General features: G+C 41.4%; 1 protein-coding gene across 2 annotated transcripts in view; it reads left to right on the top strand.

The window, feature by feature from the left end:
• PKIB (cAMP-dependent protein kinase inhibitor beta) overlaps positions 1–7,860 on the top strand; it is a 51,183-nt gene extending 43,323 nt beyond the window's left edge. For both annotated transcript variants that reach the window (XM_065734414.1, XM_065734424.1), the window contains exons 2-3: positions 2,501–2,675; positions 6,988–7,860. In XM_065734414.1, coding sequence (XP_065590486.1) covers positions 2,528–2,675; positions 6,988–7,073 — 234 coding nt within the window. In that variant the 5' untranslated portion in view covers positions 2,501–2,527 and the 3' untranslated portion in view covers positions 7,074–7,860. The remainder of the gene's footprint in view (positions 1–2,500; positions 2,676–6,987) is intronic.
• The last annotated feature ends 11,601 nt before the right edge of the window (positions 7,861–19,461 follow it).

The following is a 19,461-nucleotide window of genomic DNA, read 5'->3' as shown; positions in this document are numbered from 1 at the left end:
TTAGAAGTGTGCTAGCTCAGTGAGTAGCCCTTCGTATTTCAACTCAGCCATCTCCTCACGTCTGATCCCTGAACTTTGGTACCAAAATGTGAAGGTGAAACCTTCACTTTTAATGGTAACTGCTACTGAGAAGACGGTATACTTTTATTATTTTTAGATAGCTACATTTGAATTATGCCCACCAGCCTGACAGATAATGATGGGCCCAACAGATGTTCCAAGATTTGTCTCTGTGTGCTTTTTATATCAAGTACATAAATCAAAATTCACGTACATGGAAGCAAGTCAGATTGTGTCCTTCGTTGTCTTTGGCACTGCCTTCTGTTATGCACTGAAGGGAGATTACATCAGGGAGAAAGAGACAGGCTGGAGGGAAAGTGGAGACAAAGTTGAAAAAGTCTTTGCTGTATTTAAATCTTGAAATGAGTAGCAGTCAGCTAAGAACTGTGTTGTCCTACCAACTACATGTCCTGAACCAACTACATGGCATTGCAGCCACAATGGTATTTTGTCATTTGGAATTAAGTTCAGCAGCTTTATCTAGCAAGGAAGATGCTGAGTATTTTCTGTTCTGAAGTGTAATTTACAGACTCTTTACTTGCAACTGTGGAGAAATATATTTGGAAACCTACAGTTAAGAAAATATGAACAACACCCAAAAAAAAGCCCATGAGACTGTGTCTGTGAATTTTGATTCAAACTCCTTATTTTGATATTTCTTGAACAATGTCAAGCTCATCCATTTTAATGAATACACACTATAATGCTGTGTCTAAATGAGAACTGTGATACATATATTTTGTATATTTTCTCAACGATGGATGCTCAAATTTTTGTATTGTTTCTATATTTTTGCTACTTATGGAAAGTATTCATTTTGGACTTGATCTGACTGTTTTCAGATAAGATGGGAACTTCCAAATGTCAAAGTCAGAACCTTTTATCACTGACTTTATTTAAATTAAGTGGTTTATTTGCTAGGTCAGGTCATCTTTCAGTTGTGTGGGCTTTACTCATGTCATTGCTTCTTGCCAAGGAGGATTCGTTTCTTTTATTACAGAGTACTCAGAGATACAGAGATAGTTAAGAATATTTATTCTTGTAATTGGAGTATCAAACATGAAAGGAAGTTTGAGGGAGAAAAGGAAAATAGTCTTTGTTGTTGATACACAAGGGCAGCATCAGTAGTTGAAGCGCTGCTGCTCCCTTCCTGCACATCAGAGCTGGTTATGTTTGATTTATAGATATGACTCAGTATTCCTATCCATGAAAGGAAAGTACTAATAATCTCCAACCCAAGCAGAAATTTAGACTGGTGATTATGATGCTCTGTTTCTTATATGAAGAACAGTAAAAATGGGAATTTGTTTATTCTAAATACAGGCAGTCATCAATTAAAAGCTGGTAGTCTTCCATCAAATGGGTTTCCAACCCTATCTGTTTACTCTCATACGTAACACGCTGACCATAGCTACACAAAGAGACAACATTCCTGTTGCACTGTACACAGAACTGCACTCATCCTGAACAAGTACTGTTTTTAATTAAACAATTAATGGCAAATTATTAGGAATTACTCTGTTAATTAATGGAAATTACGATGTACAACTCAGGTATGGTAGCCTTTTGTGATTCTTAATAAAACAGAAGAAAATTGAAGTTTCTACAAACTATCCTTGCATGCTGCATGCAATGAAGTATCTGCCTGCTCCCTCTTAAGCTGCTGCCCTGAGGTGTGATCCTTCACACATGTCTGTTCCTGAACTGAAAGCCCATTTTGGTCGGCAGGAATTTCCACATTCAGTTCCATGGGCTCTCAGGAAATGGAGCACTGCTGGTTCTGTTAAGCACAGGATTCGGTTATTTATTTGGAAAAGGCACATGCACAAGCTGAAGTTAAACCTAACTAGTTATTTCTGTAGGAGCAGGGGAAAGCAAGTGGTTTGGTATTTTCAGGTTAAAGAAATTTTATGCAGATTTTTATTTTTAGTTTCTTGAGAGGTCTTTTTATACAATTTACTCCCTGTGAAAGGAATTTGTTGTAAAAACATCCTAAATAAGAGTCCAAACAAGACTCCTAATAAATAAAACCTGATGGTTCATGGAGACAGTATGACTAAACAGAGTTTCAGTTCCCTTCCCCATGTCAGTGTGACAAAAACCACTTCAGAAGCAGTGCTCAGGTCGTAAGAAGCCACCCAAGTAGCTGCTGGAGTGGTCTGTTGCTGACCATATCTACAGGTTTCCTGTAGGTACAACTGCTCACTGTGGTCCTCAGCTGTGCAAATGGCAACATGAGGAAATGCACAGAGCTTCTTTCCTAAGGCTTTATCACCCAGCATTGAAGTACATGGTTTTACTAAGAAAAGACCCCCTGGGGCAAACAGAGCCCATGGCTGTTGGGTTGAGCAGGTGATTAGCATCCGGACTGAAGAAGCAAACCTGTTTCATGTTCTGATTCCAGTCTACAACTGTTTCCTTCTATCTGTTCTACCCGCAGATGTTGCTATGAGGAAAATAGACAGCAATGACTGATGTGGAGCCCCTGGTGACAGACTTTGCAGCATCGGGCAGGGCAGGCCGACGGAACGCCTTACCTGACATCCTGGGCTCTCCTACTGGTGCCGGAACCTCAGACTTGCCACACAAACTGGCCGAGCTGTCCATTTCAGAAGGTAGTACCTGTGTGTTCCAGAAGTGGGCATCTGCATGTAGTCATCCTTGGTTTTCTCCTTAAGACTTCTGGCATCATGTAATTTTGATGTCGATACTAATAGTTCTTTCTTCGTTCGGGATTAAGTTCAGCCTCCCAAAGCAGTTTTGTACTCCTAACGAGACAAGTTAATTTTAACCCAGTCTGAGTCTGCCATATCCACCCACAGACTGACTGTGCAGCGGTTTGGGGAAGGGTGCTGGGAACTGAATGCAGGTTCACATGAAGAAGTGGAACCACAGTTACACTGCTGGACAGCTTGGCAAACCACCATGCCAGCGATTAACTGGGGTCTCCTCCTGCCCAAGGGTAGCTTAGCACAAGACAGTAAGCTGTGCTGCTGATCCAATTACAGCTATCATTCTAACTTGGAGATAAAAATTAGCAGTTGTAAGTCCTCCTGCTAAGCTTCAGACTTTGCTGTCTGACATCAGTGTTGCATTTGTGATACTGATGAAATGAGAATTATAGGTTGCCCCTGAGCATGGGTTGCTCCTACTTTTTGAATCTTGATTTGAAAGAATATTTTTCATATGCCTGCTGCTGCCACGGTGGTCCCACTTCCAGCAGCAGTAATGGTCTGCAGGCAACAGAGTGGGAGGCAAACCTGTGTTGATGGGTGGAGGGCTCATGAATTCCAACTGAAATAACTTACAGGAAAGATTCTCAAGCTTGAAGGGTGTGTATCCTATTTCTATATTACTTGAAGCAATGTTGAATTTGCATCCTCCTAAAACACTGTAAAACTGTGGGAAATTCTTTGATTACAAATTGTCCTTGTTTTGATCTTTTCATATATATTCATTTATTTGGGCTCTTGCAATCCAAGCCCATCTGGGGCCTGTTGAAGAACTCCTGGTGGTGAAGAAGAGAGTGGGTAGAGACATCACTTCCAGGAGGTACAAGAAGAGAGACTGGATCACAGCCTTCTCACTTGAAACTAGGAAGGGGAGGAAAAAAGACATCTGAATGGGTGTTGGAAGAAAGCATTACTTTTGCAAAACGAAAGGTCAAGGATTTCTGAAAAGGAAAAGGCAGGCTTCAAATAAATGAAAGCCAAGAAGGACTGTTACAGTCCTTGGTGGCTTTCATTTCAGTCCTTAGGCTGAAGGGCAGTACTGAGGAGAACTGGAGGAATCTGGAAAAGCAGATGGAAGGGCACTGTGTTATGAGTGCATACAAGGTAATGTAGGTCAGTAACAGCAGGTGAGATCCAGTTCAAACTCCTTGAACTTGATATCGCCTTACAGATGTCTTCTTTCTGGTGAACGATTGCAGCACTGAAAATCCATCCCAAAGGATATACAGGCAATTAACATCTAATGCTTTCATTTTCAAATATCTTCTTCATTCCAAAAAGCTCTTCCACTTGGCACCATTGCACACAGTGACCAGGGGCGATTTCCTGAAGGAGGGAACTGTTTCCCTTGTCAAAGACAAGGCAGGTGGGAATTTGACACTGTGGAAGTAAAGCTCTTGGACTGAGAGGTCCCACCCATTGGAAAACTCATTGCTATGCTGTGCATAACTAACCTTTGTATTGCTTAGAGCAATGAACCTTGAGGGGCATACATTAAATCATGTTACACAAAGCTGAAAAAATACAGCAGCTTTAGATAAGTTCCTCATATATTTTTTGTTTTGTTTTGTTTTTTGGGGGGTTTTTTTGATTTGTTTGTTTGGGTTTTTTTTTTTTTCATTTTGGACTCTGGAAAATCGAGTAGTTGAGTTGAAAATTGAGTACTTTTTAAGGCATGGAAAATTTTTCTCTGATACATTTTTTTTCCTACATAAAAGTAAACATGAAAGAGTGAATGTCATGTTAAAAGAAATGTTACAGCACAAAATAATAGAAGTACTCCAGACAGAGTAATCCTCTCCTGGTGCCCATCCAAGTTCATTAAGAAGAAATGAAACACAGCTACATTAGTTTGAGCAGAATGTACCAATGCTTTCTTACAGAATAAAAGGAGATTTGAAGAACAGTTCAGAGCATGGAATTATCCCTTGCTTTTTTCTCTGGCACATTCCTGCACCAGGGCATGCCCAGAAGGAGTAATTGCTGTTATCAGCAGTTTGCAGTCATGATAATAAGTGAATGCAGGATACAGCTAGACACACTGTGACTAGTGGGCACTGCTTGGGTGCTTTTATGAACTGGGAGTTCCACAAGTATCAAAATGGGAATTGCAGCCTCATTTTCTTGTCAGTTAAACTTCCAATCAGACAACAATCAAAATGAGGGAAAGTCATCAAAATGGAAAGAAAGTTTAGAAGTTCAAATGCTGTGACTAGGAAATTGTTTGCTTGTGAAGCATTTGGGGCTCTAACGTACAAAGCTTGCTTGTGTCAGTCTTTAGTACTAAGCTGTTAAAATGAAAGCCACTGCCAGCCCAGAACAAAAAGGCTGGATAAATGAGAGAAGCAGAGAAGATAGAACATGTGGCTATATAAAGCATGCCCTGTTTTTTTCTGGCAATCTGAAAGATTCAGTGAAGATGGCGAGGAATGGCCAGGAGGGCTCTCCATCTTGCTTCACATTTAGCTAATGCTCATTGCATCATACATTTCCTTTCCTTCTAAAAAAGCTGTCACTTGCTGTCAGAGTGAAAGGTCAGAAACAGGATGTGCTAATACCTTCTGTCTGGTTTAGAAGATAAAGGAGACTTTGCATATATTCTTTATGAACATACAAGGACCTTTGCTGTGTGATACAAATTCCTGTGTGCTCTGGAAGTTGCACTAAATTAATATTCACCTTGAAATGAATGGGAGAGGTTTTGGCACCAGCTATTCTTCACAGAGCCTAACTCTGACAGGAATGCTGTCTGTACCCTACCCACCTCTGCTGATGTGTTAGTTCTGGAGAACTGATACCTCCTAAAGGCGGTCTGATGGGAAGCCATAGTGGAACCATATTAAACCATCAGTTGATATCAGTGGTGATTCCAGGGTTAAAGAGGCACCTGCAAGAAGCTCAAGAGCAAGGAGGTTATACTGACCTTCTGTAATCTGCTTCAGGAGTCTGTTCTGCTAACAATTTGTATTACTTGGTGAATATAATTCTAGATAGCTGTGTATAACTCTCTGGATACACTCAGCAGCTTAGCACCTGTAGCACCTGTGCTACCAAATAAGATCTTGGATTTCCTGTGACAAACTCTGTTTTGCTCTACCCTGTCTGCAAGACTCCGCTAATATTACACTTTAAAATCACAAACAGGAGCAGGCAATTGAGGAGATGACTCTGTCTCACTTTCCTTAACAGTGCTGTGCTTTGTAATATTGAAGAATGTCAAATAACCAAGTTCTTTATTTACCAGTGTTAAACTATGAATGCCCCAAACCATGTTGCAGACAACATCAAGCAGTTTCTGCCAAGAGATTTAGCTGATAAATTGTGTACAGTGTAGATATGCTGTGGTATGTGGTGACCAAAATATATAATTTTTTCTGTGATACACTACAGCAAATCTCCAGGGAAATTGCTGAAAATGCACCGCTTAGATTATGATTGTTAAATTAGAAGTTGGAAGATGATACAACCAGATTTGCTGAAGCTACGGTCTGCCTTAGATCTGAGTACACAAACTGTTTTGTTACCATTGCTAATGCTATGTGGGACTTGAAGATAATGTGAAAATAATTGTGCTTTGCAAGGAAATCAAGACAAGAGGAGTTCTCACTTCTCAGTGAGAGAACTCAGGCTTCAAAAGAGACAGAGCAGAACTCCATTCAGTTAATAATGACCGTTAGCATGACTCACTTCTGCTGGGGTGCTTTTACTGGTTGTGTAATCATTCCATTCTAATCAATGAAAGAGTAAACTTCAGAATCAGAATTAAAAAAAAAATCCACTCATCTTGTGGTAAGAAGGTGAATTCTGCTAGGTTTTTCTTGGTAAAGAAGGTCAGACAAATAACGGATGCTCATAAATGTAATATTATCTACCAGAAGCCAAGCGGTGCTCAGAGGAGTGCTATATTCTAACCTGACTTTGAAAACAACTTGGAAAAAAAGTTATCTTTGATCTGACAGTTAAAATTGATCAGAATGTGCAAGGAACAGGGAAATCAGCGCCAATAGGAAATTGTTTTTGGACGGTTCTTGTGCAGGTTCTTTATCTTTTCAGTTTATCTCTCTTTCCAGAGCACCCATGAGTTTGGTAATAAAGAGCCAGTCCAAATAGAAGTGAGCGTTAAACCAAATGTTGGACTGCAGTTCAAAAACTGTAAGAATGTGCATGGTATAAATGTTTGACTGTGTTTTTCTAGATGAAGGAGCAGAGGGTGGAGAAGTACCATCATCTAAAGCCTTGCTGGAAAGTCAAGAGGCAGAGGGAAAGAGCAGCAATTCCTAATACCTAAGGACTGCTTGATTGATGAAACCATCTACAGACTTTGCAGAGTTTCCCTGTGTTACCTATTTTGAAGTGTGGCAGCAACTGCAGCAGCACAGAAAAGACTTTTGTGATGCATTTATATCTAGATGGCTTTAACATCCAACTACTGATTTTTCTGCTGTTGTCCATCGGAAACAATGTTCTACACATCCAAATGGGAAGAGAACTAAAGAAAGTATCTGTTGTGTTTTGGATTTTTTTTTAAAGGTTACTTTATTCATCCAAACTAATCTTCTCTGACAGTTTTAATGAACACAGATAGATAGAATATGTACCAGGTAATGATTGCTTTAAAATAGAAGTCCTATTTCTTAATTTTCTAAAGTAGCTTCTTTCTCTCTGACACAGAGGTGCATTTACTCTCCCCACCTTAGGATAATAAGTATGTATTCGATTACAGACCTAATCTGCAGTGTATCTTCAGAGATTTTTGTTCTCATTAGGGATAAGTAATGTATGTTACAAATAGAAAAAATTTCTTTGTCTCTTTTCCTCCTGACTTCAAAGCATTTTGTTTACCACTTAAACTACCAGCATTCACTTTTGAACTCTCTTTAAACTCTATTTGATTATGGCAGATCATCTCACCTATCCCACTCCTTGCAGTCTTGCTATTTTTGACATTCTGTTTTAAGACTTAATACTGTAGCTCGTCATGTGTATCTGAAATAAAATAGCCATGTTTGTAAGTGATTAAAGCTGTTCATCTCACTATGGAAATTAAATATCTATCGTGTTTTCTGTCTTCTGTTGAATCCTCAAAACCCCATAATATGTAATCATTGCATCTCATTTTTGTTTTATTGTTTGCTGCTGATGAAAGTGTTCTAGTGTGATTGTTGCAAAGAGTTATCTATTGATAGGCATATTTTTTTTGTGATGAAGGCCATACTCCTGAAACTACCCAGCATGCATTCCTTGACTGTAGGAGCCCAAGATTCATGCACAGACATGTACCATTACTATAGTCTAGAGCAGCTGCCATTTTATGTGCTTTGTGAGTCTTGACCAGTACTGACAATTCTTCTGTTCTGTTCTGTAGATTCTTTTGTTTACCCCTCTCTGCTGGACTGTGGCAAGATGGAGGAAGCGTCCCTCATAGGCACATCACACATCTGACTGATATTCCACCTACAAAATATCTGTGAATTCTATAGCTAGTGGACATCTTCCAGGCATCTAGAATTCATAACAGTCATTTGCATTTATTAATACACTGGTTTTGGGGGTCAATTCAGGAAAGGGTAGATTTTATCCAACTGAAGCAACACACTGAGTTCCCTCCACCTATCTATATTCGTTCAACAAGTGTGACATCCCAGAATTACTTTCAAGTTTGGAAAGGTAAATAATGTACTCCTCTGTTGTGAAACAGATGGCTTAAGACAGTCTGAAAACCTGAGCTAGCTGAGGACAAGAGCTGAAAACCACAATGGAGAAGGACATAAAGTTAGCTGCATTTGTGGTGCACGCTTCTCTGCAGTCCTTTTCAAATACACCAGCCTCTTTATAGCATCAGGGTGTGTGAAAGTGTTCAATTTTAAGAAGCTAAAGTGATCCCATGGGATTCAAATGGTTGAGAATTACTGAAACAGAATTCTTTATACGCTTTAAGTGGAGCATATGTTAAAGTGCTCTTCTGGGTCACAGCCTACATTGAGTTCTTCCTTCACAGTTGCAGCACTGGATATATTTAGAATTTTCTCTTACATTAAACAGACACTGAAATTTGGGTTACAGGAACAGATAGTTAAAAAAGTATTTTGGTAGTCTGAAAAGCTTTGAAGGTTTTTTTTTTTCCTTCTATTAAAAATATCATGTGAACCAGTTAAATTTAGCAAATTATTCATGTGTTAAACTGTGTAGAAAATCACTCAACAGACATACATACATACAACTACTCAGATATTGAACTTAGAACCTTAACCAGGGTGATAAATGCAGGAAAATTAGTGCTTACTTTGTTATTGAGCTGTATGAACCTGTCATTGAGAGTGTAGAAAGAAGGTCAAGAAGAAACTCTGCGTCAGATGTAAAGACAAACAGGAAGATTTAAAATGCAACTCAATTAAAAGCAAGGTGAATGTATTTCATCTATCATATGTATGGTTTGCAAATGATTGCTACAGTCAGCACTCATTTGCCTCTGAATTGTCTCTTAGAGATGCAGAAGTACTTCTGTTTGCCTCGTGTGTGCAGTTTGTATCTAGAAAATTATTTGTCTGGGCTGCATAAAAGAGCTCTTTTGTAATCAGTTCAGATATGGAAGATGAACAGGTAACCAGGGCTAACTGTACCCTAGGTTCTGCTCAGTAGTCCTTTCCAGGTCGAAGACAGCTGTATTTTTCTGGCCAGCATACCACTGTGCTGAGAACTTTGGTCCAGAAGCATTTGTTCTGTATCACTCTTGACTAAGGCAGAGACAGGAGTTAGCCAAGCCCCTTCAGAGCTCTTTGGGGGGCCCCAGGCCATAGTGCCCAGAAGTAAAAAGGTTTAGACAGTCTTACTGTCTCAAGTACGGCCAGAGTTGGGCGGGCTCTGGTTTGTTTTCTTGTGGGTATCTTGAAGATAGACAGTAACTCTTGCTGGACTTAAGCTGTACCTGTGAAGAGCTAAGTGCTTCTGAATACTCAGACAGTTTATCCAGTTCTAACCAATACCCAGGATGTACCACCTCTCCCTGTTAGCTCGGGTAATGAATAATTAATGACAGTTTTCATCCATATAGTAACAAAGTTATGGCCACAAATCAACAGAATATTTTAGAATATGCTTAGCTTTAAATGCAAACTAGTCTCACTGAAGTCAGTAGAAATACTCAGTGCTTAAAATTAGGTACATATTTAATTAACGTGATAAATTATAGCAGCAAGCTTCTACTAAGGCTAATTTTGTATTATAATGCATTAAACCCAATTTCCATCTGCAGCAAGTGCAGCACAGGTAATAGCATCTTTTTCCTCAGCATAAAAGCACCATCCTGGGCTTTTATAGAGCCAAGACATTTATTTTAGTACCAAGCAAAAATGGTAACTTTGTTGTCTCCAAATTTCAGAACTCAGTGAAGTAATTATTAATTCTCAGCCACTCTACATACTTAAAAAAGGAAGGAAAATAAAACTCTATAATCTAATTGTGTATACATTAGATAATTTAATAATTTAGATTCTTTGTACATATAGAAAATTGGCCTCATTCTTTTTCCAGATATCATTAAGAAGGTAATTTTCTTTGGGTCAGCTGTTCATCATGAGCTCCACATAAGAGACGAGAGAACATGCTGAGGCACATCTTCTGTTATTATAAACCAAGAAAGTTTCATTTATTTTCTGGAAGGCAATGGAGGAGTAAGTAAATTTTTAGGGGACTGATGATTAGAACAATCTAATCTATGCTTATTTCCTATGATTCATCATACAGTACCTCCACCTGTGCCATATACTATCATTCTGGTATAACTCTGCACTGGCTGAGCTTTAAAAAGATGCTGGATGAAATGACCGTCAAAGCACTGGTATACTTTATGAGGAATTTCCAAATCATTGGTACTAGAGAAATGTATAGGTCAGGTCCTGTTGTCATTGAAGACAGAGATTGCTTTCACAGGATCACATAATCAATCACAGAATTGTAGGGGTTGGAAGGGACCTCCAGAGTTCATGGAGTCCAACCCCCTGCCACAGCAGCTCCCTAGCCCAGGTTGCACAGGTAGGCGTCCAGGCGGGTCTGGAACGTCTCCAGAGAAGGAGACTCCACCACCTCTCTGTGCAGCTGTGCCACTGCTCCGTCACTGCACTGGGAAGGAGTTCCCTCACACATTTGTGCGGAACTTCCTATGCTTCAGTTTGTGGTCATTTCCCCTTGTCCTGTCTCCACACACTGCTGAGAAGAGTCTGGCCTTGCCCTTTTTTAAATCAACTGCAGTTTTAACTCATGAGTTACCAAGTGTACAGAAAATGTCTCCCATTCTATAAAATCCTTGAACACATACTTGAAGCAAGAAGGCAACTCAGTCGGAACATCATATACTTTTGCACTGTCCAAGACATGATATTCGATCCTACTCACAGTGACCAGTTCTCTGTTGTGCACCTTTCACTCTGGCTCATAACAGAGCAGTAATGACATACATGTCTTTTACATACTCGATGTTTCCAAATTGGGCCTTGCAGATGAAAAGAGTTATGCACATAGGTGCACATAGTTCAAGTTTACCACACAAGCCAGTACATTTCAAAGTGTGTAGTAAGCAGTTAACTCACTTCAGGAATGCTATTTTAATAAACAGATGACAAAAATTGATAAGCCAGCTACTATTTGCAGATGTACCATGTATTTATTTAAATAATGCTTAGCTACTTCTATGTAAGAGTCACATCAAAAAATTATCTGATTGTTAATTTTTGTTTGTTATACCAGTGTATTCTTACTTGTGGCACAATGACTATCGGTAGACAATAGGATATATGGAATTTTGCCTTCTATATCACTCCAAAATAGTGAGAGGGTACACAGTAATTACATGTTGAGAAGTACAGTGGTGATCGTACAAAGGAGCTCTAACTGTGTTTGTGTTAGTCAACAATGACAATACAGCAGTGGCTAGATGTGTAATCCACACTTTACCATCACATATTTCAAATATCCTCTACATATCACACATATTTCAGGATGTAGCAGATTACTTAGGGTTCCTTTGCTTTGCTCCGTGATGCCTGCTGGTGTCCTGCATGTAATAAAACCCATGAGGAAAAATTGAGGAGTCAGAGATTTCTGCACCGATTTCTCCACCACTTTGGCACAAGCTGTATTTGCTGTGCTCAGGGAGTACAAGCTGCAGATATGCTGTGGAGCCTGAGAGGTCCCTAGGTCCATCCAGCACAGACTCATAGGTCTGAGACCGCTGGGGTGCACTGGTGGTACGCTCCAAAGCAGTTTGGCTGAAAGCACCAAGGGCTTAACTGTCCTGCCATCTAGTGGGATACTCAGCCTGACAGGGAGCTTGCTCGAATAAATTGAATATCTTGGTCAGGAGACTTCAAAACCAGCATAGTGCGAGGCTGGTGGCAGCTGGCCTAGCTAGAGACTGACTGCATCCAGCTTTTCTGAGGCACTCACTGAGGTTTTTCCTAGAGGTCCATGTATCTCTCAAGAGTCAGTGGTCCTGAGCGTGCAGACTCAAGTTAGCTAACTGCAAACAGCAGTCCTGCATCTCTAGGAATTCACACTGCATGTGCAAAGGCATAACATAGAGCATAGGCACCAGGAGAGTGAGCTAGCCAAAAGCATGTTCAGCTTGTAAACACCGTAGCAAAATGTGGCTAATTCTGTCTTGCAGCCCACACAGTGTTAACATCTCTGCTCTGTGCTTTGGGTCAGGGTGCCAACACCACCACATGATTATTTTTGAACTTTTTCAAGGAGAGCTGTTTCACCTTCCCTTCTTGAGGCTGCGCTACACTGGGTAGTGATTAACAGTAAGCAGAGATCTGCTATTTTACTTGAAATCTTTATATCCCTGCTCAGATGGGAGAGGACCAGAACACACTCATGAGGTCCGGGCACGAGATGGCGCCCGAGCCCGCGCCAGGCCAGCGGGCGGCTCCTGGCAGTGCTCACTGCCGTGCCCACCTCAGCCCGCCTCAGAAATGGCACAGGTGGGGCCGCTCCCGGGAAGAGCCGAAGGGGAGAGCTGCGGCAGCACCCCGCAGCACGGGCACGGAACCCGCCCCGCGGAGCGGCCGGCCGCTGCCGGCAGAGGGCGCTGCCGCCCGCCCTCCTGAGGCCGGCCTCGGCTGCCGCTGCGTCTTACCGAGTTAGGTTAGATATTAAAAAAAAAAAAATAAAAAATGTCTTTATTTAGAGAGTGGTGAAGCACTGGCACTGGCTGCCTGGAGAAGCTGGGCCCCGTCTCTGCAGGTGTTCAAGGTCAGGTTGGACAGGACCCTGGGCAGCTTTATCTAGTGGGTGCCAACCCTGTCCGCAGCAGAGGACAGAGAACTAAATGATCTTTAAGGTCCATTCCAGCCTGAGCCATTCTATGATTCTATGAAGAAAGTTTCCTTCGGTTTCCTCCACACAGAATAAAATGAGAGGCAGGACGACTCTTGCTATTTCTACCAGCAAGAAGCAGGCAGAGTCATAACATATCAGACAGACCTCTTGAGAGCCTTCAGCCTATCGTGAATAGTCTGTCTTGGGCACTGAAAGTAGCTCTGGAGAAAAAAATAGCATGTGACCATGCAAATAGAGCTGATTTTGCAGCATAAGAAAGTGCTGAAACAAGTTTATCCAGGGCATGTTCTTTTAAGCAGCCTTTGAACTCATGACTTGATGTCTTCAGTTTTTTTTTTTACCGTGGGCTTTCATTAGTGGTAATTTCTAGCTAAGTTTATAAACGATAGAGTGAAATGCTGATATGTAAGAATGAAAATAATTAAAGTTGGTGCAACAAAGAACAGTGAAAAGGGATAAATGAGTGGAAGCTGAGCCACTTGTCTCCCTGCAGCTTTTCATTAAGCAAAGCAGCCAAACCTGTCTTGTCAGGAGTGAGTCAGCCCTGCTTCCACACCCTTCACTGCTTCTGGACTCTGGATGTTCTCAGCACTGGCTGTAGTTCCCACCACCTGCTAAAGAAAGTTTCAAAGGTCTGGAGGAAGATGCTATTAGAAGCCTTGTTTAACTACTACAAAATTAGTTAAGAAGCTTGCAATACACAGAGGCTCTGGGTTATGTTTACCACAGCCCTATGGTGGAGGAGATATTTTGAAACATATAAACACGGATGCATAGAGTAAAAGCAATAGTATATGTATCTATACATCCCCACTTGGCAGGACAGTCCAGGAAGCAAATCCCATGATTATCCAGGCAGGGACTACATGCCTAGTTTCCCTCTTATACCTATCTGCATCTTCTCCTATAGCAGAGTCTGGATTTGACAAAGCATAAAGCTACACAGAGCCAGCTAGATGTGTCTTTAAGTCTCTTAGTCTAGACTTGCTCATCGTGACTGCCTCATGTGATTCCTTGCATAATCCAGGATATGAAACTTCTCTGAATTACCTAATTTCATGTCTAAAAAAACATGTCTGTGCCTTTTAGCCTAGTTTACAACTGACAGGGATTAAATATCTAGTAAGGTGGTTTTAAAGTTATTCTAGTGGCTAAGATACTTTACAGATATTATGCACTTTATTTTTAAAATAAATTTAACTAGATTTAACTTCTAGTGACTCTAGCTTTCATACCTTTCTATACTAGACTGAAGATCCACTCTTATTTTGGTTTCTCTGGGATTATCTCCTAATAGCAAAGACAATGAGTTCTCCACAAGTTTGTCTTGTTACAAGTCGCTGTTTAAAGCTAGTAGTGGGCTACCTTCACAGTGCAATGCTTAAACTCACTCTTTATGTTTGAGAGAGCTTATGTTTGAGAGAGCTTATGTATTTAGACTCAGGAAAACTGAGAAATTTCACAACATTTATGAATGTCATCTATCTGGACTTCTGCAAAGCCTTTGACATGGTCATTCACCACATCCTTCTCTCTACATTGGAGAGGTATGGATTTGAAAGATCCAAAGGGTTAAAATCAACAGTTCTATGTCTGGGTGGAGGCTGGTCACAGGTGGTGCCCCCAAGGGTCAGTCTTGGGACCAGGGCTCTTCAACAATGTCATTAATGACATAGACAATGGAATCAAGTGCACCCTCAGCAAGTTTGCAGACAACACCAAGCTGAGAGGTGCAGTCAATACACTGCAGGGAAGGGAAGCCATCCAGAGGGACCTGGACAGGCTGGAGAAGTGGGCCTCTGTGAACCTAATGAGGTTCAACAAGGCCAAGTGCAAGGTGCTGTAGGTCAAGGCAATCCCAGGTATTTATAGAGACTACTCCTGGAGAGCAGTTCTGCAGAAAAGGACTTGGTGGTCCTGGTAGATGAGAAGCTGGACATGAGACAGCATTGTGCACTTGCAGCCTGGAAGGCCAACTATATCCTGGGCTTTATTAAAAAAGGGGTGGCCAGCAGGGAGAGGGGGGTGACTGTCCCCCTCTACTGAGCTCTTGTGAGGCCCCATCTGGAGTACTGCGTCCAGGTCTGGGGGCCCCAGCACAAGTAAGATGCAGAGCTCTTGGAACGGGTCCAAGGAGGAGGGCCACTAAGATGATCACAGGGCTGGAGCATCTCTCCTATGAGGAAAGGTTGAGGGAGCTGGGCTTGTTTAACTTAGAGAAGACTCTGGGGAGACCTCATTGTGGCCTTTCAGTACTTGAAGGGAGCATACAAACAAAACGGGAACAACTGTTCACATGGGTTGCTAGTGATAGGACAAGGGGGAATGATTTCAAACTAAGACAGGGGAGATTTAGGTTAGATGTTAGGAGGAAGTTTTTCACTCAGAGAGTGGTGACGCACTGGAACAGGTTGCCCAGTGAGGTTGTGGATGCCCCATCTCTGGAGGCATTCAAGGCAAGGCTGGATGTGGCTCTGGGCAGCCTGGTCTAGTGGCTGAGAACCCTGCCTTTGGCAAGGGGGTTGAAACTAGATGATCTTTGAGGTCCTTTTTAACCCAGGACATTCTATGATTCTATGAACAATTTCTCACAAACCAGTGTGTAAAGGAGGGATATGGTTGCACTATGTGAGTGAATTGACAAGGAAGATGCATAATTCTATCTAGGTTACCATGAGCTAACATTTCAGAAGCATTTCTGCCTGACCTGACAAGCATGTTTTCATTAACAACAGGCCCATAAATTGATAATCCAAATCAATTATCAAGAATGTGGAATTCAGACTTTTTTCAAAGGTGCATGAATAATCCCTCAATCCCCCTGACAGTTTAGGTCTTCAGATGAAATGGCTTGCACCACACAAGAAATTCAGAGGAGTCAATGTCACAGGGATGTGACTCCAACTTCATCTGAGGGATGACTTGTAGCTTTGGCAGGCAGTGACTCCCTTGTCAGCTGGATGGAACAGACAGGGGTCAAGTGATATCTACATGCTCGATACTGCTTATACTGAATGTCAAATAGTTTTGCTTAGAAAGTATTAGACAGCCCCCATGGCACATACCAGGGCTATAGAAAGAGAATATAATACTTAGAGATTACCTGTATCTTTAATACTGTGAAATTTAGATTGCTGATGTTAAAAAGCATTCCCTATCTTTGTTATAATCACAGAATCACAGGGATTGGAAGTGACTTCAAGAGATCATCAAAACCAACCCTGCTGCAGGCACTCTGCAGTGGGTCACACAGGTTGGCATCCAGAAGGGTCTTGAATATCTCTACAGAAGGAGACTCTGCAATCTCTCTGGGCAACCTGTTCCAGTGCTCTGTCACCCTTACCATAAAGAAGTTCATCTGCATGTTAGTCTGGAACTTCCTATGCTCAGGTTTTAGGCTATTACTCCTTGTCCTATTGTAACACACCACCAAGAAGAGCCTGGCCACGTCCATTTGCCTCCCACTTCCCTTTAGGTATTTTTAAACATTTATCAGATTCCTCAGTCTTCTTTACCCTAGGCTTAACAGATCCAGGTTATTCACCCTTTTGTGATACAGGCAATGCACCAGGCCCTTAATCATCTTTGTGATCCTCCTCTGGACTCCTTGTAGGAGATCCCTGTCTTTTTTGAACTAGGGAGACCAGAACTGGACATAGTATTCTAAATGTGGGCTTACCAGGGCAGAGTAGAGGGGGAGGATCACTTCCCTTGACATACTGGCCATGCTCTTTTTAATGCACCCCAGGGTGCCATTGGCCTTCTTGGCCACAGAGTAATACAAAATCCTTAGAGTCTACTCCACTAATATTCTCACTGGTCTGCTCTGAACCAAGTCTACACAAGTCTTCCAGAATCAGTGCTAACTGTCAAAAGGCTGTCATCTAGGCTGCTTAAATATATGCACTATTCTTTTGTTTATATAAACAACATTATTTTAACTTAGTGTGTTCACCCTATTCATGTAGCTTCAAAGTTTCACTCAGAGTCATTACTGCCCCTGGAATAATCAGTTCCTTATTTCTTTCAACCTCAGTGTGTAATCTCACCCTTAGCCATGCCAACATGGTACAAGAGCTGGTCCACAAGTAATGCCTCCTATTTTATTATATTGGCCCACAGCATCAGAGGTGGATGTTGGTGGAGTCTTTTTCATCAGGCATTTCTCTCTTTTGTTTAAACAGGGCTTTCTGAAGAGCTGCATATCAATAGAGTAAACCTAGTGATTTTCTATGACTCACCTGAAGCACTTATATTATTTTTACTAGCTGGATCAGTAAATCTCTTAGACAACTAGAGAATATATGAGAAAATTTTAGTTAACAACATTCTACTTCCCTGTTTGCCATTAGATTTTTCTGCAGCACCAAAAATCAAATCACACTCAGACCTGAAGCTACATCATCCCATCTGACATAGTAGCTACTAAACTCTAGCCATTTCTGTATTACACTGAGACCAGAGCTGCACAGAAGTCACAGTAGGGTTTCAAACAAGGTTTAATGGACTGAGAATACCCTAGTCTGCTCTCCATCAACAAAGGAAATATACTTTCAGATACACATTACTTTTTATTCACTTAATTCATATGTAGCCCCCTCTGTATTTCAGAATGCTAAGAGATTCCTCAAATGCCTGAGTCTGTTGGGATCCTGAATCATGCTGGCTTTCAGTGGGATTTAATACTTACAAGGCCTTTGTGTTTCAGTATTTGTTTTCATATCAGAGGAGTTAGGATCTGATATCACTTTGCATACATGAGAGCATGTGAAGATGTTCTCCAGCTGCAGAAGCTTTGCTGATCCAAACACAAAAATGTTTGAATAATGCAGTCAACACTGAATTATCTCAAATTCTTATAATGTAATATCCCCTTAACCGTTGACCAAACTCTACAGAGTAATGCGTTATTCTTGGCTATTGTACTGCAAGAATGTGAAATGATAGGTTTAACTGAGTGACTTCAGGAAGAGAACTCCTCTTGTGTTAGATTCACAGAGAGACTAGGCAGAAGGCTAAATACACCTTTCTTCAAACACTACCTACACAAATTTTGCTACTTTTCTATAAACTAACTAAGCCTTTTGTGAGTGGTTGCACCAGTTTCTCAGCAGCTCCTAGAACTGAGTATAAGGTATTCATGTATGACAACTGCTCGGTCAGACTTTGCCATCACAGTTGTCTGGTGACAGTTTTGTGCTGCTCTACTTCTTTTTTCCCCTGAACAAGTGAATTTTTTTAAGGGCTGAATGGAGCTAACCTGCGTCTGCACCTCTCATTCTCAGAATGCCCGAGGACATGCAAAGCTGGGCTTGACTGGGGGGAGGAAAGGTAGCAAAAAGCAGGTTTTGTATCCTGCATTCAAAGGTTGAAGGTTAGACCAGTCCCACGTTCACCCAGAATGACCTTTGGGAGCCAGGATTACTCATTACATTGTGCTGTATTGCTACAGTGTTTTCATCTTTCAAGTTGTCCTCTCGAAGAGATTTAAAATGTGCCTATTCAACACTGCTCAAGTGGTGTAAAGAGTTCAGTATAAATGAGAATGTGTCCCCAGACGTCCAGAGGGGAATCTCTGGAGACACCTTTCACCGGCTTTTTGTGCTGGGGTCAGTCTATTGAAACCGTCACAATCTCTTCAGAGTATAGTGGGAACTCTAAGCTGGTCTCTTGTGCAGCAAATCACACAAGGTCAGTATATTTCACTGCTGTATGATTCCACATAATGGAAAAACATTGCTATAGGCTTGTACTACCTGTTGACATTAGCACAACTCTGACACAAGGACCCACAGGTAAAGACAAGGCAATGGAAAATATTTCTGGTTGCAGTCACCCTAGAAGGTATCAGTAACGCAATATTTTCTCATGCTAGTTTATCCTGGTCCCAGGTCATCACCACCACAGACAGGTGGAATCTCAGCATCATAAAACCTAGTGTCATGACTTTGGCAGCCTGACTAAGCAGCAAAAGGAATGTGGACATCTTATCAGATCCCATTTAACATCTGAAGCATAATGCAAAGTGTGAAAGTGTTACTGTTACTTAAGACTAAATACTTGTGTTGACTATGTAAAGAAATCCTGGTAGAACTGAACCATCAGTGTAGGCTTGATTGCTTAAATCAGGTAGGATCCTGAACAGGCTGCCTCCCAAGGGCCAGGCTGCAGTGCTGGAAAGAAGAAAGTACAAGACAGAAGAATCCTTGAACAGTTCGGATACCAGCAGTGGCACTGCTTCACATTTAGGAGTTTTCTGTCCTGCAATATCCATGAGGCTGCTTCTGTGCAACAAGACCCAGAGAGTGGAGAGAGCAAGGAGACCTCCCAG

The sequence above is a fragment of the Cyrtonyx montezumae genome, unplaced genomic scaffold (assembly GCF_038088225.1).
Source record: "Cyrtonyx montezumae isolate F1298 unplaced genomic scaffold, pur_monq_1.0 scaffold_0, whole genome shotgun sequence".
NCBI lineage: Eukaryota > Metazoa > Chordata > Aves > Galliformes > Odontophoridae > Cyrtonyx > Cyrtonyx montezumae.
Note: the sequence above shows the minus strand (reverse complement) of the source record. Positions and strands in the feature narration are given on the sequence as shown.